The 22,384-nt window shown below is 39.3% G+C and overlaps 2 protein-coding genes across 3 annotated transcripts in view; one reads left to right on the forward strand and one right to left on the reverse strand.

Moving 5' to 3' along the window:
• The window catches only part of LOC138022448 (proteasome subunit beta type-5-like), an 8,378-nt gene extending 3,619 nt beyond the window's left edge, over nt 1–4,759 (forward strand). Inside the window, exons 5-7 of the mRNA XM_068869580.1 lie at nt 63–92; nt 1,088–1,292; nt 4,583–4,759. Coding sequence (XP_068725681.1) covers nt 63–92; nt 1,088–1,292; nt 4,583–4,674 — 327 coding nt within the window. The 3' untranslated portion in view covers nt 4,675–4,759. The remainder of the gene's footprint in view (nt 1–62; nt 93–1,087; nt 1,293–4,582) is intronic.
• A 2,339-nt stretch (nt 4,760–7,098) lies between these two features.
• On the reverse strand, nt 7,099–22,262 carry LOC138022054 (golgin subfamily A member 6-like protein 25). Of its 2 annotated transcripts, XM_068869078.1 has the most exons (15): nt 21,921–22,262; nt 19,650–20,150; nt 18,437–19,207; nt 17,606–17,678; nt 16,425–16,626; nt 15,356–15,431; nt 14,662–14,757; nt 13,364–13,507; nt 12,374–12,627; nt 11,840–11,984; nt 11,093–11,495; nt 9,730–9,834; nt 9,083–9,189; nt 7,864–7,953; nt 7,691–7,815 (listed from the first exon to the last, which is right to left on the reverse strand). In XM_068869078.1, the coding sequence occupies exons 1-14, from the start codon at nt 21,951–21,953 to the stop codon at nt 7,909–7,911; spliced, it is 2,955 nt and encodes a 984-aa protein (XP_068725179.1). In that variant the 5' UTR covers nt 21,954–22,262; the 3' UTR covers nt 7,691–7,815; nt 7,864–7,908. The 2 variants fall into 2 exon arrangements, with proteins under 2 accessions (XP_068725178.1, XP_068725179.1); XM_068869077.1 differs by having other exon boundaries at nt 7,099–7,953.
• Nucleotides 22,263–22,384: the final 122 nt, after the last annotated feature.

The raw sequence follows: 22,384 nt of genomic DNA on the forward strand, positions 1-22,384 counted from the left end.
GTGTTGTCAACAGTTGTCAAAACAATAATGAAGTTACCTTACTTATACTCTTTTCTTCTCAGGGAACTATGATCTGTGGCTGGGACAAGAGGGTGAGTTCTACATTGCCAAAGCAATCATGAGATTTGAGATCCTGCTTACATGTAGATCTTTTAAAAATGTAATGAAATTAAATTACGTACCAAAAGAATGAAGCACTTCAATGAAACAAAATTGAATGCGTAAGGAGGTTGGCTCTCAACTACCAAGCTGTTGCTGTAGTCATTTCTCAAGTCCCTTAACAACAGTTATCCTTTTTCGCCAAGTGTGCTCTATGTAACATTTCTTTGTCTGATTCCACTCACAACCACATTTGGTAAATCACCTCAGCGAGTTAACTACGGCATGTTGTTCAAACATTTTTAACGCAACAGTATGAGAACAAGTGAAGCTATGATTTCACATCTGCAGTTCATATATGATCCATTTCATATACCATTTCATCAGTATGAGAACATTCTAACAAAATCTGTAGCATGCAACAAAAAAAATTATAACGTGATAAGGGCGTCCTTTGATACACTTTTCAAAATATCAGTTCCATTTTTTGTCTCAATAGAAACTCCATGCTACAGTTTACAAAAAATGGTGGGACGGTTCCCATCAGGTGAAAAAATCGCCTCTTCCTTTCGTTTCCTGAGATTTTTGACATGTTTTTCGCTGAAACGCACGGCAGAGAACTAAGACTAGTTGCACATGCGCATTCTGATTGAAGTGATGTCATATTTCCATTGAAGAACTTACTTCGAAGAACCATCCATGCAGCCTTTTTGTAGGGCTCTTGACTAAAAATCTTACTTTGCAACCATTGTCTTTGTAGTTAAGAGCCACGCCCATTAAATGGAAAAAATTAAAAGTTAGAACAGTCCTTTGCACTGTAAATTCTTTGGGAAAAGGATCTACTTCAGACGTAATATATTTTTGTTTTTAGCACATTGACCCAAATAATTACTCTCCCCTTTGCTGAAAGCTAAGAAATTTTCATCTCTGTAGCAGAAAACTTGAATCAATAAAGAATCATTGTCCTACAATCATGTAAATATTTCAGGGTCCTGGCCTGTACTACGTGGATAGTGATGGAACACGGCTGTCCAATGATATTTTCTCTGTTGGTTCTGGTTCAACTTATGCTTATGGTGTGTTGGACAGTGGCTACAAATATGAGTTATCAGTGGAGGATGCTTATGACCTTGGTCAGAGATCTATTTATCATGCTACTCACAGAGATGCATACAGTGGTGGTGTGGTCAACTGTAAGTAGTGAGCCTTCAAGATGATAAAAGATATACAAGAAATTTTTCACTGGCTAACCTCGTTAACTCTCTTAAAGGATGTGAAAACTAAATTCTTGTGTCGGATTGAAACAATGAAGCAGTGAAAAATCAGTCTTTTCTTTCTGCGCTGTGCTATGCATTTCACTGCTGCTGTGGCTCCTTAAGGCCAGGGCAAATTTTATGGCTTCAACATTGGCTTGAACATCCGTTCAATTTTGTTGACTGAGGTTGACTGCTGGGGTGGCAAACTGTTTCAACACATCATCAACATTTGATTCAATAAAGCCTTGCATTCAGTCCCATCAGTCCCAGGTGGCAGCCACGGTTGTTACTATAGATGTGGACATGGATACATCATTGAGAGACCAAATTATTAGTGTGCACACACATACCCAACAATGTTGAAATGGGGGGGGGGGGTGTGCTGTTGAAAGGGGGGGGGGTGTGTGCTTCAATTTCAGTCAACATTCTCGATAACAAAAGAAATGTTGAATGGTTGTTGACGCAAATGTTGACGCCATTTACCCAGCCTTAAAGTGCTACTGTGACGAAATTTGAATCTTCCCTATCGAAGCCATTTTGGCACATAAACACGTAGTCTGTACGAGAAGAAGAATGCTGTTTACCATTTTCAAATATCTCTTTTTGTTCTGGAGATATTCAAGTTTTTTTAATATGCAAATTAGCCAAGTGATGACGTCATAAACCCTACCAAATTTTGATCAAGTATGATGGAGAAAGATATCTCAGCCAATTTGTATCAGAAATACTTGGTTCTTTGCACTAAGATTCTAGTAGATGTGTTCCACAATATGAGCATACCATTTTTGTTACCATGGCAACATACTGGGTTCCAGACCTCCCTGATATTAAAAGCTTTGCAGACCACCTTTGGCGTTCTGTTTTGATATTTGCAAATGGTGCCTCATCTGCATGATCCTGTCAGCATATAAAGATGTTAGGTTGAGTTTGTGGCCTTGGTAAATGTATTTCTAGCCTGAGATCACCAAAATATTGAAATCAGGTTGGAGGGGACTGGAAAAGAGTGAGTTGCCATGGGAACCAATTTCTTTACAGTCATAGGTGTGTTGCCTTCAGAACTATCAGCTCACCAAGTTTCAATGGTCTCTGTTGCAAATTGACCGAGATAGCTCTATTTATATTCTTGATGTTCTATTGGGTTGGGTGAATGACGTCATCAGCCTTCTCATTTGCATATTTAACACATTTTTCAAACTTAAATATCTCTGGAACCAATGCAGATATTTCCAAACGGTAAACAGCGTTTTTAATGTTTCATGGTACTCTATGTGCTAAACCAAAAAACTCAAGGGATAAAAATTTGATCACAGTAGCACTTTAAGGACGTTCGCGCGAAAATTTTTCAACATTGATTTTTTTCTGAAACTTTTACCACTCTAAGATAATGAGTTAGTTATGTCAGAAATGTAAAAAAAGTTGTGGACACCGACTTCGTTTTGTAGAGAACATGCCCGGAAAGACACCCAAAAAGTGACAAAATCGGGCTTCGTTAGCGAATAAGGCCAGTGTCTGTAAACCCAAATACATTGCAATTAAATCTTTGAAGTGAAATCTTCTCTGCCAAATATTGTTTAAGTGGACTTATTAAGTGCATTTAGTCAACTGGTGAGGTTCCTTAAAGATCAAGTTCGCATTTAGCGACCACAGTTTCACTCGCCTTGCAGCCGCAAGATGGCAAGATTTGATGTCCCGTGAGCAGAAATCTTGAAATTTTTTTAACTTCCCACATTGATTTTTTGTTCATTTTTGGACAACGTGGAGATAATTGTAAATAAAGTCCGTTTCTGGAAAAAAAAATTGGGGTCACGGAACGTCCAAGACCGTTAAATCCAGGCAAAGCTATGGCAATGGCCTTTTGCCCTATCATTTCTCATTTTATTACGTAGCGCGCACGCTCGTGTATGACGTGGCGTGGGCATTTGTGTGCGCAGTAAGGATGCGCAGAAACAATTGGCGCGAACGTCCTTAAGCCATAGCAAGGGATTTTCATTGACATTTCTAATTCTGTCCATGTAATATAGAGCGGTTTTCAATTGAGTGTAGAAAGTAATTAGCAAATTACTTTGGTTTTGCATTACTTCACTCAGTGATTGGTTCAAAGTTCTCGCACCACTTTTTCAACCAATCAGAGGTGAAACCAAAACCAATCGTGGCTTGTGCGTGCACATTTTCCCGCTCTCTGTGTCGGCTACGAGTAATTATTACATTGGTTTACTAGATTGTCTCCGTCCTATTTGATTGGTCAAAGTAATTACTTTGGTTTTGGTTTTATGACACTCATTTGAAAACTGCTCTATACATGTACTATTCATGAATTAAGTAATCAACACGTTTCTATTGGTTACTTCCTCAGTACGGAGTAAACAACTATTGTGATTTGTGCACATTCAAGGCCAAAAAAGAGAACAAAAACCTACAACAAAGAAATTGTTGGGTTTCATAGAGCGGTTTTCAAATGAGTGTCGTAAAACCAAAACCAAAGTAATTACTTTGGCCAATCAAAAAGGACGGAGACAATCCAGTAAACCAATCAAAACCCGAAGTAATTGCACGTAGCCGACACAAAGCGCGGGAAAATGTGCACGCGCGAGCTACGATTGGTTTTGGTTTCACTTCTGATTGGTTGAAAACATGGCGCGAGAATTTTGAACCAATCACTAAGTGAAGTAAATGCAAAACCAAAGCAATTCGCTAATTGCTTTCGACACTCAATTGAAAACCGCTCTAACCATTCCCCTCTATTAACTATGGTGCCAATGAGCAAAAGGTTCTTGAGTAATTTTTTTATTTTTTTGCTAGAGTGAGTTTCAATCAAGTGTCGTAAACCGACACCAAAGTAATTACTTTGGCCAATCATAAAGGTTGGAGACAATCCAGTAAATCAATCAAAACTCGAAGTAATTACACATATCCGACTCAAGCGAGGGAAGCGCGCAAACCATCTTGGTTTTGGTTTTACTTCTGATTGGTTGAAAAAGTGGGGCGAGAACTTTGAACCAATCAGTGAGTGAAGTAATGCAAAACCAAAGCAATTCGCTAATTACTTTCGGCACTCAATTGAAAACCGCTCTATCTATGTGTTAGCTATTGGATTCAAGGAAACCATTGTTTGGCAGGCCAGTAGGGCTCTAGTGAGCACACTAATTTTGTAACAAATGGTGACATAAAATTAACGTCTTCACTATACTAGCTCGTTACTAACACCATATTCTGTCATTGTCTTCTAGTGTATCACATGAGACAAGATGGCTGGATCAAAGTTTCACAAACGGATGTGGCTAAACTCCACTACCAATACCAAGAAGAAAAGCAGAATTAGATGGGATGATATACTGTAATGATCTCCTCAACTTTTTAAGTTATGCGCTGAACGAATCAATTAAATTCTTGCCTTTACTATCGAATGTCCAGTAGTGATCTTTTTTGTCTCAAAAACAATGAACAATATTACCATTTGGTACACCATGGCTGTCAAAGTAAGAAATTAAAGACCAATATGTTTTTTTTCGCCGAAAAATGGCGAGTGAGTGTACATCGACACTTCCTCACTGGCAATGTTTTATTTAAACCTTTTGTCCGACAGTTGACAATGAGATGGATCTGGCGCAAAGGTGAAGAAACATAACAAGCGAGGGCCTTCCGAATAGGCCATTTGCAAGCAACCGGTCATGTGACCAATAATCAGTGGTAAACCTTAAGCAAGAATGTAACTTTTCAGAGTTTCAAGTTTTTATGACCATTTGAAACCTCGAGGATTCCATACCCTCCAATGCAAGTTTCCAAAATGCGGCGCCGCAGAAAAGTTGAGATGAAGTTACTAAAGGTAGAACAAGCAAAAATGAAAAAGTAACGGTTTGAGATTGGTAAGAAAATCCTTGAAGCGTGCTTGAAGAGCAAAGCATCGGACTTCCTTAAGTTTTCCACACAAATCCTTACAATTCCTTTCACCTAGACCATCTAAATCGGCACGGTAAAATATATGAGCCATGGTTTTTTATGTGTGAAAATCATGTGATAAAACCGTCTGAATTGTTGCAAATATTATAGACGACTAATTGCTTCCAACATAAGCTGTAACGATTGTAATAAAGGTCGCTGTCTGAGAGTGTATGACTGGTCTCATAGACCTTATTCATAAATGGCGGTCACATTTATAATTCTTTTGTCCACTTGCAAATTAGCCTACCAAGCCTCATTTTAGAGCAAGAATTCTTTTTAATTCACTGTTGGATATCGAGGCTTGGTAGGCTAATTTGCACTTCGACAAAAGAATTATAAATTGACCGCCATTTATGAATAAGGTCTATAGGACCGTATATTGTCTCGGTTTTCCGGAACGAAGTGAGTTCTGTATTTGTCGATAACAACTCGGAAAAATTCAGAAAGTAATCAGAGTACTCTATTAGGGGTCACCTTTTATTTGAAGATTACTTTATTCCTGTTGGCACCCTATTTGCATTTAAACTTTTTTGTGCAAATGAAGTTAAAACAGGAGAGATTGAGAAAATGAATTGATTAAGAAGTTAAACGCTAAGAGATTCTTAAAACATTTAAAAAGGCGAACGACGTTTCGGCCCTACGTTACGCCATTGTCAAGTTAAAGGGAAAATTGAAAAAGTATAAGGTGTAATACGAATATATAAAATGGGAAACAATACATTAAATATTTGCGGGTCCTATGGGTTTAATTCCCCACGTAAGAAACACAATAAGGAAAAAAAATTACGAAAGTGTCACGTTCTTTATTTTATATATTCGTATTACACCTTATACATGTACTTTTTCACTTTTGAACTTGATAATGGCTTAACGTAGCGCCGAAGTTGTTATAAACAAATAAATATAATAGAGAAATGGAACAACCGACCTTCCGATTGCCATCCGGAGCTAAAGGTTATTGCGACATAGGTCCTACGGTGATTCGGGCATATTCGGAAGAACTCCGAGTACCCATAGGAGAGAGAATCACATTGTTAACGTTAAAAAGGCCCCAAAGTATTTGAATCAATTGTCCTGTTTAACTACAGTTTTACATTTCTTTTATCTTTATTTATACTATACTCACAAAAACAAAAAAAAACAAAAAAAACAAACAAACGAGCAAAATAAAGACGTTGTTAACTGACTCTCAGCCTGGGTATGTTCTTAAAATTTCGGTATATCTCTGCAAGCAAGTTCTTCTAAAAAGGTGCCTATAAAAAAATGATTATTTTAGAATAAATAATCTACGTTTTGGGTGGACTGGCTCGAATAATCAATTGGTGATCTTTAGGTGACGTCATCGCCGCTAAGTTGGTGGACGAAAACAAAAGATCTCACATTAGCTTCTTTTGTTAGTCCACCAGAAGTTGTACATTTCCCTTTTGTTATTGGTGTCTCTAGAGGTTGGATGAAAACGTCCTATTATGTGGAAGTTCGGTGAGAATGGATTAAATGAAATATTCGAAAAACTGTAAACGACGACCCGCGCCGCATCTTCTCCTTACGATGAGTAGGGCAGTGACGCATAAAAAAGGTGAGTTTGATTAGTCTCACGCTGAGAAAACCAAACGGACTCCAAGCTTGGGAGGTTCTAGAAAGTCACAGGGGAAACGCATACGAAAGAGGCACTACCAAGCCTGGAGGCGCAAACTGGAAATGGAAGAAGAGAGGACTCACGTTCGTCAAAGCAAAGTTGGGTTACACGGCGAATGCGAGCAGAAGACCTAGATACCACGAGTGTCGAGGATTGAGGCACTTCAGTTGGCTCAAATATACAAGCACTTTATTTCTTACTGTTCACAAAGTAGGAATTATAAAAATAATTCTTATTTTTATTAAAAACAACCTAACATCTACAGATGATTCCTACCAGGATACAAAAATATGCATTACATTTTTTAGACTCGGTAAGCGTGTAATATTCATAGGAGAATTCGAGATATTCGGTCATCACCCGACTCCATGAAAGGGGAAAGCTCAGCTACGTCACAAGACAAAACCTACCTAAGCCTCCCCCCCACCATCCTCTCCTTCACCCATACTGGGACTTATCTGTGGAAGACCTCTTTCCAAAAAGCCTGCATTTTAAGAACTTTTCCAGTGCACGAACGAAATGTGAGAACGAGTTTAGGGATTTACCACGCAATTAAATATATAAATGCCTATTATTTTCCATTAAACGTCACTCTTTAAATTGTTCAGCGTTTTTTACATATCCTTTGTTGTTAATATAGATCACTTTTACATGTCAATGCTAAAATATATTTTTATTTGATCGCGTGGAAGTAATACCCTCGCAATGTATAGTATTATTCATTTGGCTATAAATTTTTTTTGATTAAATACAAATCCTTGTGTGTACGCTATAACGTAAGTAATTCGTTTTTGTATAATCTCCTAACTGGTACAGCGGTAGAAGACGGATCTTTACTGCAAACTACCCGGCCATTCGCCAGTCTACAAACCATCGTAACTAACGGCTCGAACAGAGCTTTCAAAACAAACTGATCGGCGACAGATCAAGCGAGCCTCCTTCTCCTCGCAATTATTCCGGACAACAACAGTTGGTTCTTCAGAAGTCAAAAGTCATTGGTCGGACACGAGAGTAGGTTCGGGTCTGAAAAGCAATAAGTGCGCATGTCAATGATTTCCAGAAAAAAAAATTCTTGCCATGTTTAAGTTTCGGGAAGCGAGGCTGGAGTGGGTTTGATACAAATCTCACCTTTTTCGAGAGCCAGCCTTAAAAGAGAGCATTCAGAGCGATTGTTTTGCCGTTGCTGCGTTGTTGCTGCTACAGCTCTCCCTAATCAAAGCCGGCGGCACCGCGTCTTCTCCCACATGTGTGGTACTTTTATACGTTACTTATATATGTTATTTCTATCCTCGCATCCATCAACAATCGTACTTTACTAACAAATGATAATCACCCGACTCTTCAAAGTCTGAAGAGTGTTGCTGGTTTGCTCTTTCTTCAATTAAATATATGTTGCATCGTTTTTCAGGACGTCATTTCGGATCTGACTGAAACGTTCTCCCAGAAACGTGCTCCTTGTCAAAGATAACTGACAACGACCAGACCTCATCATAAACCACTCGGGCTTTCGCATTGTTATGTCACGAATCTATATTCATTTTTTATCAAAGTCGTCTGCCGGGCAAGTAGGTCTTATGATATACTTGCCCGGACAAATTTTGAGTTGCCTGGGAAAAATGCGTAAGTACAGAAAATGGTCGAAAAAATCACATGTAACTTGAGCATTCGCGGTTTATTTTACAATCTCGTCAGAAACTACGAAATTTTGACTCCGGAGTATTATGTTATTTGCACCGTGGGAACCCGATTTACAGTGGTCTATATCGACCACGACAAAACGCACTAGAATGTGGCTTACAAAGTTACTATTTAAAAACCCAAAGTTTCGACGCTCCTGTGTAATTGTCTTCCTTTTGAATGCTACCAAGATTTCGTGTTTTTCCTGTTCGTACGCAGCACGTTCTGTTTCTTTTGTTTTCCTTTTAGCCGGAGGTGGCGAAACACCTTGTAACTAAAGCCACCTTATCAGCTGAGACCACCAGTCGCCCTTTGCTCTTTGCTAAACGACTTGCTAACAACCATGCCAGTGGTAAGATACATGAAAATTGAGCCTGCGATCGTTTCATGGAAAATACCGCGTGGTCAAAGATGGCGCTTGACGCCTTGAGATTGAGATCCCTGTTACGTTAAAAAAATAGTCAAGGACACCTACCCTTGGATTCATTTTCGCGTGTATGTCGGACAGTTTCACCACCTTTCCCTGATTTGGAGGGCACTGAAAATATTGTTTACCAGCAACATGACCATCGGTATCACCCACTACATGAACAAAAAAACAACTCAGTCTTTTTGGTAAAGAAAAGGATAATTCACCCTTTCTCACTAGACTCCTCAGAGTGACACTCAAAGATTAACTCTATCTGACGCCAGACGATTTTAATCGTCAATGGGAGGGCTGGTACAGGGAAGAAAAGGTTTCCACTGACTCAAAAGCTGTGAACTGAAATCCTCACTTCCATCCTGTTTTCCCCTCTAAACTTGGTTGAAGAGACTCTGATGTCTCTTCTCTTCAATTACCATTCAAGTAAAGGGGTTCCACATGGTTCACGGATAACAAGCGTTGTTAACAGCTTTGCTAGGTTGCTTTTACATGTCGTGCCTAAAATGACAAGCGATTAGTGTCACATCTTGTGACCCCACTAACTCTACTCCTCAAGTGGGAAAAAAGACATGTACGAAAACAGTAACTAAAAACGGACGGACGTTTTAATTTCTTCCATTCCTAGACGAAAGTGAGTGGATCATACGCAGTGTCATTCAATATTTGTGGATTACAATTAAAACCCCGCGTCCTTTTACCTGGTTGATCAAGTTTCAGACCCACAAACATGCTTGAAGTATTGCCACCATTCCCTAGCTTTCCAACGTATTTCACAAGTCCGGTTACATTCATTTTTTCTTCACCTGCAAATATTAAAAAAGACGTGCAACATGTAATTTAGGCCGAAGAAAAAAACTGCAAGAGAACTTTCTGACACGATTGTCAATGACACTATAATTTCGTTGGCGCAGCTATTTTGTAAGACTTCCGAACACGACGAAACTTGTGATTTTTACTGAAGCTTGACCTTTCCACAATATGTCAATTTCAGATAACCAAAAACTGCAATATTGTAAAGAAAACAAAAACACCTCGGAGTCCCACTGTTTGTGATATTGAAAAAGAAAAAAAAAAGATGTTCATTATTAAACCAATTTTCCACTAAATGATGAACACAGAGATATCAGGTGGTATAAAACAAACTAATTTTCGTTTTAGCAGTGAGGGTGTGACCGGGTCAATATCAAAACAACCAATTACGAATTTCATGCAACTATCAGTGAGATTTAGCATCGGCTTTACGTGAAACGTGAAACGTGAAACGGTAAACGGCAGCAGGCTTCCCCTTGTCATAAACGCATGAAATTTTTCTTATTCTAACTTGACTCTCTCTTTTGAGAAGTTATAGCTAACAGGCAACAAATGAGCTAAATCCACGAAGCTCCTTTGATTTTTGGCAAAACGCAAATTTTAAACTGACGCTCGCCGTTTCACGCAAAGACGATGCAAAATCCCTCGATTGTCGCCTTTGCCGCGGCAATTTTTATCGCGTGTGCTCGCGCCAACTCCAACGAGATGGAATTTGTGCGATTTCCATGGGATCGATTGCGGTGATTGTGCAGAGGTTGCAAACATATTCGGAACCAGGTTGTAGATCATCTCAGTTATAAACTTACTCGAGTAGCAACGAAACGGCAGGAGCCTATGACTCGGGGAGCGTACAACTTCATCGTATTTGTGGACCGGAACGGCAATTTTACACACCGAATTATTTTTAGATTAATTTTCCCGCGAAACCAGACAAGCCTTGCGTAAGAAATTATTACCCGTGAGATTGAGAATGGAGTCGTGCAAGGCATATCTTAGACTGCGAGCAGTCCCTTCATAAATCAGTAGAGCGACCCGCTTTTCTGAGGCAGTCGTGTTTTGTCATGCAAACAAATAAAATGATCGAGGGAGGCTTCTCTCCTCATTCCCAAGCCTCCCTCGGTTATTTTCTTCGATTTATCCAGTGGATGGCGCTATCCACTCTTTGACTGGGCCAGTTGTACAGTATGACTGCACGCGAGGTGTATTAGAATCACAGCGGTGTAGAAAACTGAAAAAAGTCCTCAAACTCACCGGTTATTTTACTCTGAATCATAACCCGATCACCTTTGTGCACGGCGCATGTAGCAAGAACTTCATCAGAAGCATCATACTCATTGAAGTCATCTTCTTCATTGTATGAAGGACCCACGTCGCTGTAGTAACCACTCCCAAACATACCTGTACCCTCAAACTGTGGCCACGCGGCTGTAGGGTGCGATCTTATACCGTATGATGAAGCTGGGCGTTTAGGGCGTGGCCTGCCCGGTGGAGGTGCACTCGGAGGCCTGGGAGAGGTTTCAAATGCTGAGGTTTGTGTTGTGCCATCCGGTGAGAGGCCATTTGGTGGGCTGCCAACTTTAACTTCGATGTTTTCGCCTGAGGTTTCTCTGGGTACTTGTCCGTCGAAAGCAGAAGCCAGTCTTGTTCGAGTAATCTGGTATTAAAAATAAATTGATGGTTATGCATTGCAAGATGACTAATTTTGTTTTTTAAGTTCCGTTATCTTTTCTTATATATTATTACACAATCGACTGGACCTTCGAAAGAAGAAGAAGAAGACGACGACGACGACGACGACGACGACGACGAAGAAGAAGAAGACGAAGAAGAAGAAGAAGCAGATGAAGGTGAAAAAGAAGAAGAAGAAGAAGAAGAAGAAGAAGAAGAAGAAGAAAAAGAAGAAGACGACGACGACGACGAAGAAGAAGAAGACGACGACGACGAAGAAGAAGAAGAACAGACGATCATTATGAGGGTTTAAACTTGGTTGATGTATACCTTGTGTCTGCTTTTAATATAGGCTGGATTTAATCGTGGTGGGCCAATCCTGTTCATAAGGCGTCTGGATGCTAAGCTTATTCCACCGTTGTGATATTCCCCAGGTGGCCCTCTCCTGGACTGGGGTGCGCTCTTTGGTCGCCTTCTACACATTAAATCAAATCAAATCAAATGTTCAAAACTCTTCAGCGTTCTGAGAAATGACTATTGAATGTTAGATAGATAGACCATGAGAGACATATGGCACTGTCCAAATGCAGAGTTTGTGTAGATGGACATAGCAACGTGAGGATTGGTTTTTTTTTTTTTTTTAAGAAAGCCCCCACATGGCATGATTAAAGACTCTGTCATTTTCATAGTGGAGTCCCCTCGGGCATTTGCGACCGTTAAATTTAAAGAGGTCAACCTTCGAAAGTGGCGTCAATATGGAAAGGATAAGTTGGCTTAGTTCCTCTCATGCTATTCACGGGCAAGTTTAATGTACCAAACGGAAAATGTTTCCCAGCATTGAGATGAACCTCTGTCAACACTTACCCAAGTACCTTTTCAGCCCTTTGCTTCCACCATTCTCGATCATTTTGATAAGAGTTCCATAAATCCCAGTACTGTGTTCTTAGCTCATCTAACTGACTTTCCACCTGCACAATCTCCCTGAGTTTTTCGCCAATGTCTTGGTCCAATTCGAAAATGTTTTTGTTCAGATTGTTTATTTCTACTGCTTTATCCTCCAGCTGGTCATTTAACCGTTTCTTGTCTTTATCTAAAAGATCAACTTTTTCATCTTGCTCCTGAAACAAAAAATTGAAGGGATCAATTTCTTGGGCTCTCTATAGAACAAGTTTAAATAGTACTTGAGTGGAGATTCTCACAACTGGTAAACCGCCTTAAATGTCCCCTTTCATGTGTTGTTTTTGTGTACAATTTGCTGAGAAGCTCTTCGATCTAATACATACTAAAAGAGGTGGATCACTAAACCAGGGATTGCATTGCCAACTCTTTCCAAACACTTACCACTTGGTGTGTGTTCCTTACGACACACAATGTTCAACTAGTAAACACTAACAAGGGGTTTCATTACGTTTTCAAGTAGAAGGGACCTTGTGATAGAGTAAGCAGGCACCCCTATATATAGTCTGGCTTTTGATCTTGAGATCGCCTTTGAGCAAAGGCGGGTAATGTACTCAGTGTAGACAGGTGCTAGTACCCAAGTCCCGGCTTCTAATAAAACCCCTGCACTAGCAACATGAGATGTGTTAAATGTTCTTTGTAACAGGTTAAAACATTAGTCCACATACCAACAACTTGTCTACAATAATCATAACTACAACTACAATGATGATAACTAAAATGCAACTACAGTGTACAACACGGTTTGCTGTTCTAGGGTTTAGTGTAAGGTTTTAGAGGATTAGGGTTACACTTTTCAGAAAAAATGTTCCTCCTTTGTGGACACCTTTAAAGGCCATCATGAATCCCATCTCACTTTGAAATCCTGCTCACACAGAGGTGATTCAATGGACTCACCTTTCGTTTGCTGTGTGACTCTTCTAGACTTTTCTGGGTTTCCTTGAGCTCCAGTTCTCTGTTTTTCAGTCGACATTCCAATCTTTGCTTTTCCTCCTCCACGTATTTTAGTTTCTCTTCCAAATGCGACATGATTTCTAATTTCTAACAACAACAAGAAACAATACTGGCTTTTAGTCCTATCCATTCAATGTAGAGCTCACTGCAGAGTCAAACCAGACATGAAAGCTAATGTTAAGTACACAAGTATTTTTTAATGCTAACAGTCCCAACAGAGAAAGGTGACAGTTAACAGGGTCATTTATCAGTTTGTGGAACAACTGTTGTTCCACAAACTGATAATGACCCTGTTGTTACATCCGTGTGAAGCGCCTTATCATGGCATTACCGGTAATGGTCGAGGGATAATTTCTCAGGTGTCTTTTAGTTCAGTTGTCTGTTTTTCTACTCCTTTCTTAGCCTGTTCCCCTGGCTCCAAGATAGTAGGGAAAGCGCAAATATGAGAAAACAAAGAGAGGAGTCTGGGGAGAGACGAGGCGGCCAGGCGCTAGAAGACATAAATATTTCCCCGCGATCACATAGTGAGATCATGCAAAATACTCACGCAAGAAATTTGAGAATGATTCCAACTGATTGGCATTTTGACAGTTTGACAGCCAAAATCAAAAGTGGGTGGAAAAGGGTCGTTAAGAATAAGCTCACAGGCTCTCTCCCTCCGCCCCCACCACTCTTTTTTCCCCAGATCCTGCGCGTCTTATTTTTGCATTCCCTTTCTTGTTGTCCCGACCCTACAATCCGAGAGCCTGGAACAGGCTACTCCTTTCTCCCCTTGCACAGCTTATGCGAGGTGACCATTGCATGGATAAAGAGATTCCTGAGGGCACAGAAATATTGTTCAAGCTCCAAGGCACCCATCCACCACTCTGCTCGATACCATAGTTGTCATTTAAACATTTAAAACCTTATGTTGGCCTCCATTTAAACTCACCTGACTGATTAAATTACCGTCCAGGCCTGATTTATCCCTTGACTCCCAAGCAAGCCTGAACTGGCCATACTTAGTATAAAATCACTCTGTCTAACGCCAGACAATTTTACTTGTCAATTAGAGTGAGAATTTAAGCTCATGCTGTCCAAATGGGTTAGTGTAGCCTTCTTTGAAAGGTCAGTTCCAAGAAAATCTTCAGTAGAGCTGTGCTCATCAAGATGTCAAAGTTGTAAAAACTAAACCAAACCTCTTTGTGGTGGGGCAAAGTAGGCATTAGAAGCACCACATGATAACAACATTCTTGACGTACCTTCTCTAACTTCACTCTCTGTTCTTTTTCAGCTGCTAAAGTGTCCTTAATGTTTTTCATGTTGTTTTCTTTTTCCTCAATAACATTCCTGGCAATCTATGACAAAATTATTAAATAAAAAGGTAACACAGATACATTAAAGGTATGGCATTAATTATGACGTGGATAATTTTTTCCTCTAGTATATAGACGTCCTCCTAATGCTAAAATTTGGAATAATAGGAAACAAGACCATGTAGAAACTACTTTTTAACACTTAACTACATAGAAAATGTCACAGTTAACAAATCCACTTTTTTAACTAAGAAATGCATATTTTCCATGTTTAGTTTCCAAAGTTCTCAAAGAATTCCAGTTACCCAATGCAATCCGGAAAATTGATTTAGGTATGTCACAGACTTCAGGTTTAGCAGCAATCAAGTGGTCTCAGTGATCGTGAGTTGATTGAGCTTTAAGGGAACTGCATTGATCTGAACAGTTCCACAGAATCGCAATAATAATTAGAAGATTTTTTAGCTACAATATATACATCAACATTGTCTATTAATGCATGCAAGAATACAAAATATTCTCTAAACACCCTGAGAAATTGATAATGGCTTGGAAAAAGAATTCAAGGCCTATCCATGTGCTAATTAGTTAATAACATACATCACGCCATCTAAGTGTGATGTTTACCAAGTCAGGGACTCACCTGCAAGGTATCCTTCACCTCACTAAGTTCAAGATTTAACATCTGAATTTTGCGCCCTCGCTCCTGTGATCTAGTCCTTTCAAAACCAGAGACAACTTTTTAACAAACATACAAGTCGAACATTCTTCCTTGAAGGTTATCAAACTTGAAAGATTGAATGGAGCTATAACTTTTTCAAGTTTTCAGTAGTTACAGTCCTTCCATTGACAAAATAAAAGTTATATAAAAAATTAAGGACATTTTGTGTGTGCTCTTTGAAACACTATACTGAGGGGTTGACAAAGATATGTTATAGTTGTCAAGCGTCCAGGAAAATTTGTTGCATAGACATGAATATAGACATATATTTACCCACAAGGAGCTTAGGAGTTGTAACTCATTAAAATGCTCTCATGCATTAAATAGTTTGAATTCACTAACTTGCTTAAGAAATTTTCAACTAGTTTCTGTTCTATAGTTTTGTTGGACCATTGTTTCAGGCATATTACATTTGGCTGGCTAATTTAGCAACAGGACGGGAACTTTAGTAGACAAAGGACTTCGCATGCTGAATATTAGGTCATATTAGAGTAAAACCCAGACTATAATTAGCTGCACGCCATCATCAACTGAGGTTCCCGTCCTGTTTCTAAATCAGTCTATTACTAACAACAATAAACATTGCACAAAATTTAGGCATATGAACAAGAGTTGACAAAGAAAAAATTATACCACAAAAATCTAAGATTGCTGGTTTCTTGGTGACTCTGAGAAATACAGAGAACTAATGCTATAATAAGTATAAAGTTGGTTGGGGTACAAAACTTTTAAGTGAGTTGATATCTGGATCATCTTCTGTGACAACATAATTCACTAGTGTTGGTCTGAATTTATTTAACAAAGTTTCATCATGGTGGAGCACATCACACTTGTAACGGCGCATGTTTCCTGCGTGAACCAGACAACAATACTAGGAACTCCACACCTTTCTCTTGGAACAGTGAAAGGATTCTTTTATTTCCCCAGAGTTGACAGTAATTGACAAAGAGATTAAAGATTTATTTTGAAGGAATAAATTCGCATCACTTACTGTGCCATTCTTAGATCATGGCGTTCATCATCCAAGTCTTTCCTAACTTGTTCAGTTTCCTCTTTCTGGAGCACAATTGCTTCCTTACTTTTCCTGAGGTGATCTTTAAGTTCTTCACGATCAGCTTTGTACTCAAGAGCGCGGGTGAGTTTCTCTTTATTTCTTGAAAGGTCACTTTTGAGTCTGGTAATCTCCCTCTCACCTCCAATGAAAAAAACAACTGTATGAACAATGACGTTCTTACTCAAAAATAAAACTGCTGCAAATTTCAAACTTCAAATATTTATGAACTTCTGCCAATAGATCTTTTCACAGTTACATGCTTATTCACAGGTCTGGCCCGGGTTGCTTGAAGCATGGTTTGTGCTAACCAGCATTAAATACCATGGAAACCTGTGGGTTTTGATACTTCTTAACCAAGGTTAGCAATAACCAGGCTTCAAGCAACTGGCCCCTGGCCTTTAAATGAAAGTGACGCTGGTGTTTACCTTGTTGCGATACAGACCTCCCTCCTTTTCTTATGTTAATGAGGTTGTTCTCATGTTAATTTGAATTTACAGAAGAAAGCAGTGAGGTCTCTATCAAAGCAACACTACAACTCCAGCCTCACTTTCATTCATAGGCCAGGTAACTAAGCGCACAACAGTAAAATGGTCTATTGTGATGGAAATAAGAAACTAAGGGACAGTGCTAGAGCGTAAGCTGGCTACAATAAAAAATATGACAGTGTATGCCCTGGCACAATAACAAGATGCTGATTTTTGACAAGGCAGGAAGACCATTGGACCTCCAGGAAGAAAGCCCTTAAAGTCTTGTTGAAATCAGCTCACAAACAATTGCAGAGGTGGGCACAGGTGCCCCAAGCAATGCATAACTATTATGAAGTTAAAAATTAAGTTACGTTGAAAAACTGAACCTCTTTCTCTCGCAATGAACAACATATTTGAGGTACGGAAAGTTTATTGTGAGAGAAAGATGAGCTTGGGGCACCTGTGAGGTGGGAGATGAAGTTGATAGCCACTGATCACCTGCCTGAATTCCTAAAGCATACATGTATAATATTACATAAAGCATGGGGTTTCCCCAGCTACCCACCCAGCTGTCGACCCCACTCAACAGGTTAAATGCTGAAGTAATCTTTCCATTATTATAATTGAAAAGTGGACTTAAAAGTAACATACTTTCTTTCAGCTTATCAGTTGCTTCCTCATAGTCCGCTTTGTATTTTTGCAGTGCATCCTCCCTGACACTATACTGTCGGACACCGACAAAATGAGAAAAACAGAATTTATTTGTGAATACATGTATTAGACGAGTACCACAGTCACGCCTACATTTAAACTACCAAATTTACTTAGTTTAAGAGAACTGACTTTGCCCTCAACAATAATGTGAAGGTAAAGGGCTTAACACATGTCACAAGTTTTCAGTTGCAAATTTCAGTCAAAGCCAAAGGTATCTGCAATGAGCAGTACATAAGGACCCAGACGTGTGATAATAGTCAACTAATGATGGTGAGGGACTGCAAATTGTTACCTGCGAGAAAGATGATACGCTATTTGCTTGACTGAGCTAGGCTTAAATACTAAACTATGTTCTCTCCCACTGGTCTGCCAGCTTGATAATGTCATGTGACTCATTGAGGTGTAGTTTAAGTTAATTATAGTGAAGACTGTTTTTTTGTTTTTTGACAGAGTGAAATTATGACTGTAACATCACTGTTGGCCTTCTCTACTGAGCAAAAAAATACCATCAGGAGCAGGTTAAGTGGAAATAATAATATTTAAAACTGACAAGTACTGACAAGTAAATTTAGTCAGATGCAAAGTTAACGTACTATATCGCAGCCTGAGAAGGCTTCCCACTTGGCTTTCCAGTGTCTTGTTGTGGAAAGCCTGGCAGTGCATTTTGAACCCAAACAGTAATCCTGCAAAGCAATCCTTTACCACTGCCAGTACCAACTGTGTAGTATCTTGGTTAAACAAACTTCTGTTAATATTCTACACACTTACCACTTTGTCAACAGCTTCTAATGCTCTCACAGCCTCGTCATAATCTGTCTTTATTTTCTTCTTCTCTTCATTGAGCTTGATTACTTTTTCTTCAAGTTCTCTGATCCTATCCTGCAGTTTTCTGTTTGATTCCTGCATAACCCTTTGTTCAATCTGTGAACTCTTCCTTTCAAGCTCCATGTTTTTATCCTGCAGAGAAGCAATTTCATTCCTTAGTTTCTGTACTACACTGTCATGATGAGCACTTAGAGTCTGGGCATTGCTCAACTTCGCTTGGAGTTTTGAATTTTCTTGTGTTGTTTTCTGTTCTCTTTCCAGTGCTTTATTCAATCCCTCTTCTTTGCTCAAAATGTCCTCCTGCAGTAACTTAACTTGTGTCTTGAGCAATTCAACTTCTTCCTTTAGACTGCTTGTCAACTTTTCTTCTTCATGTAAAGATCCTAATGACTTGTCAACATCCTCTGCAGCATTGCACAGCTGTTGAGTCTTTTCTGTTATCTCAGTTTCCAGTATTTTTACCCGGTTCTCTAGATCTTTGGTAGCATCCCTTGATGATGATATTTCCTCTTCTTTGTCTTTCTGTGAAATGTCAATATCTTGCTTTAATTTACTAATATCATCTTGAAGCTGTTGTATTTCAAGTCTAAGCTCTGTAATAAGTTTCTCCTTTTCTTGAACAGCAGCAGCAGTATCCTCACCAAGTTCATTTGTTTGCTTTCTACATAGCTCTTGAAATTCCTCCTTTGCACTAATCAGTTCATCCCTAAGAGTCTATTAAAAAGACAACAAACTTCAAGTCATATTATGGCTTCCCAAAATTACTCATTGACTGGCATAAAATTAATTTAATACAATAAACAGTAAATGTGATTTAACTTGGAAAAAATCAACAAGGAAGGCTAATGTGTTCAGCTAGGCCATCAGTGGTTCTAATGAAGCACTTCATCATATTATCATGTTTGGTAATTGGCAGGGAAGTTTTTGTTTTAACCACTGTGCTTGGTAACTACATGGCACTGGGGCTGTGACATGCAGATATCACCTGGTGACCAGGCCCTACACTGTAAGACCCAAGGACCATCCAGGCATGGTCATCTGTTTAGCCAGTTTTATAGTAATTGAACAGATGTTCATGATTATTGAATACCGGTAATTAAATTATTATTCATTATTGTTTGTCCAGATTTAATCTCATCTGAAAAGCTGCACATACCTTAACTTCATTCCTTTCAACTGAAAGAGTTTCCTCCAACAAGATCTTTTCCTTTGACAAATTTTCTATCCTCTCTTTCATTGTTTCATTTTCCTTGATCAACCTGCCGTGTTCATCTTCTTCCGTTTCTTTCCAATTTTCCTTCTTTTTCTTCCTCCGTTTCTTTTCCTTGTCCTCCTTCCTCCCATCAGAATCTTCATCTGAACTTGAGTCACTTGATGTTGTTGAACTCTCAGTTATTTTTGTTTTAGGAACAGCAGTGTTTGCTTCAGTTTCACCTTCAGAGACAGGCTCACCATCTTTTTCCTGATCAAAAATATTATTGATGCTTTGATCCTCTGTGAGTTTGATATTGCCTCCTATTTGAGAAACTGCATCAACCTCATCATAGACTGTGTCATTTTTTGTTAAGGTAGGCAGCTTCACATCGACTTTTTCCTGTTCTCCTGTTTCTTTGGAAAAGCCGTCACCCTCACTGGGTGCACCATTGTTTATTGAAAACTGAAAACAATACAAGACAAGGTTAAAGGAAGTCTTCAAGTTACACTGTGCGTGAAAACAGCTATGGGACTAGAATTACATGTTTTGTAAATTGTGAAGCAAAAATGTGAAATAATTCACCATCTGACCTGAGCAGAGATTCCAAGGTTCCCCCTTTGAAGGAAAATAGGGAGTATTTTTTAGCGCCGAAGGTGCTCACTTATGCGAGTGCCTTAGGTGCAAGCCTGCAGGGAGGGGGGGGGGGGGGGTTTCTTACAAGTGGCATTTCCTGCATTTTGATATCATTTTTGTGATATTCTATATAAAGGTCTTTATTCTTTACCACTGGAGTCTCGGCCATGCTTGGCCGACATTTTTGGACCTGCTGGATGGAGTAAGACTGCATGGGGTGTTCAATGGAGAGACTGAGTAAGACATTGTAGGATGAGACAGTGTAAAAAGTAATATTTTACACTCAGATCGCAAAAAATGACTAAATAAAGCACTTTTCTGCCTTGTTTTTAGAATTTCATGATAAATTGGGAGAATCTGATAAAAGTCGGGAGAGCAGGAGGCAACACATCAAATCAGGAGACTTTAAATCAAATCAGGGCTCGGTATCTCACAGAAACAAGCAACATTATAGTACAGGGTCAGGGTATGAGGGGCCCAAATGTTGGTTCGGCCAGAAAGAAACCCACGACCGCCCGAACAGCTGTGGCCCAAAGGGTAACTAGTTATCTCGCCACCAGGAAGACTCGCCACCAGGAAACTCGCCACCAATATGCAATCACCTTTTAGCTATTAGGTTTTCTACTTGAGAAATGATTGTAGCAATTTCAGTTTCTTCAAGTACTTTGCCTTACGTCTTCTGTAATAAATCATTACAAGGACATTATTTAGTGGAAGGCGAAGCTGTGTTGATTCTTATAAGGAGAAGACTCGCCTTGAGTATGCATTTGCTCGATCCGTTAATAGTTTCATAATCCAAGCCTAATATGATTTTTATTTCGATCGATCAGTTGGCGCATTTCCCGGTTTTCAAAACTTTTCGAAACTCCGCACTATAAAACCTTCGTTCTCCCTTAGTGATTCCAACATTCATACACTCTTCGGTGATGCAATTTTCTCTTTCGTAAACAAGTGATGCCATTTGGACGAGAAAATTTCACTGTTAAGTTTGTCATTTGCAATTGAGGAAAAAATACTTAATCTAGGACTAGAAAAAAAAATTAAAAAGTTGATGTAACCCTTGGTGGCGAGTTTACTGGTGGCGAGTCTTCCTGGTGGCGAGGTGACTATAAGCCGGCCCAAAGCCACCTGGTCGGCGGGGAACCTCAGATCGAAAAATAAATCTAATTATGTCTTTTATTTGACATACTGGGCGAACTGTAGTCTCACATATTTTCTGCAGCGTCCAAAATTTTAAGATGAAACTAATTTCAAAACAAAGACGCCGGATGGAGCCCCGAATGAACTAATTGCCTCAAGTATCCAAATGATCGATCAGCTTCCCGCGATAATTTTATTAATAAATCGTTTGTGTTTCGGTAATGAGTTTAAGTCCTTATTTGTGGTGGTTCTCAAAAACTTGCAACAATTGCCTCTCTACAAGAAGTAAATATGTGTTTACTTTAGCAAGCACTCTTATGTTCAAAAGGCAATAATGTTGATTTGACATTCTTGTGACTTGATCACAAGACAACAAAACAAACACTGCAAGCTAAAGGTGACAATCTTGATTTTACTTGTAAGACCTTGAAGAAAAGGAAAAGGCAGTATTTAGCTTACCTCATCGTCACTGTCGGGTTGAACCTCTGCCATTGCTGCTTCGAGAGCTTTTGCTACCAAACTTTCACCGAAAATCAAAACGTCTATCGAGATGCCATTATCTATCAATCTTCCTTGTAAAATTCGGAGCGTGGTGGAACGATTCCGTCACCAAGCTCGTCATGTTGCGAAACGAGCCTTTCGCTAACTGCTGGCATGTTCTTAATTCATGTGCACGAAAAAAATGATTACAACTTTCCAAGTCAGTGACTAAAACCAAACAATCTTCCGGAATGCCTACGTCCGATTCAACTTTTAACTGTTGTGCATCCTTGTTGGCTTTCAGTTGCTTGGTAACCACCTTTTCCTGTTAATTAGCGGACCTTGCATTGTTATGTCGACTTTCATTTTTAAGAAAAACCACAGCTGGAGCAAATTAATGCATGAAAAAGGTGTTGTTACTAAACTAATTAAAAGTCACCTTT

This window comes from Montipora capricornis, chromosome 10 (genome assembly GCF_036669925.1).
Source record: "Montipora capricornis isolate CH-2021 chromosome 10, ASM3666992v2, whole genome shotgun sequence".
Classification (NCBI taxonomy): Eukaryota; Metazoa; Cnidaria; class Anthozoa; order Scleractinia; family Acroporidae; genus Montipora; species Montipora capricornis.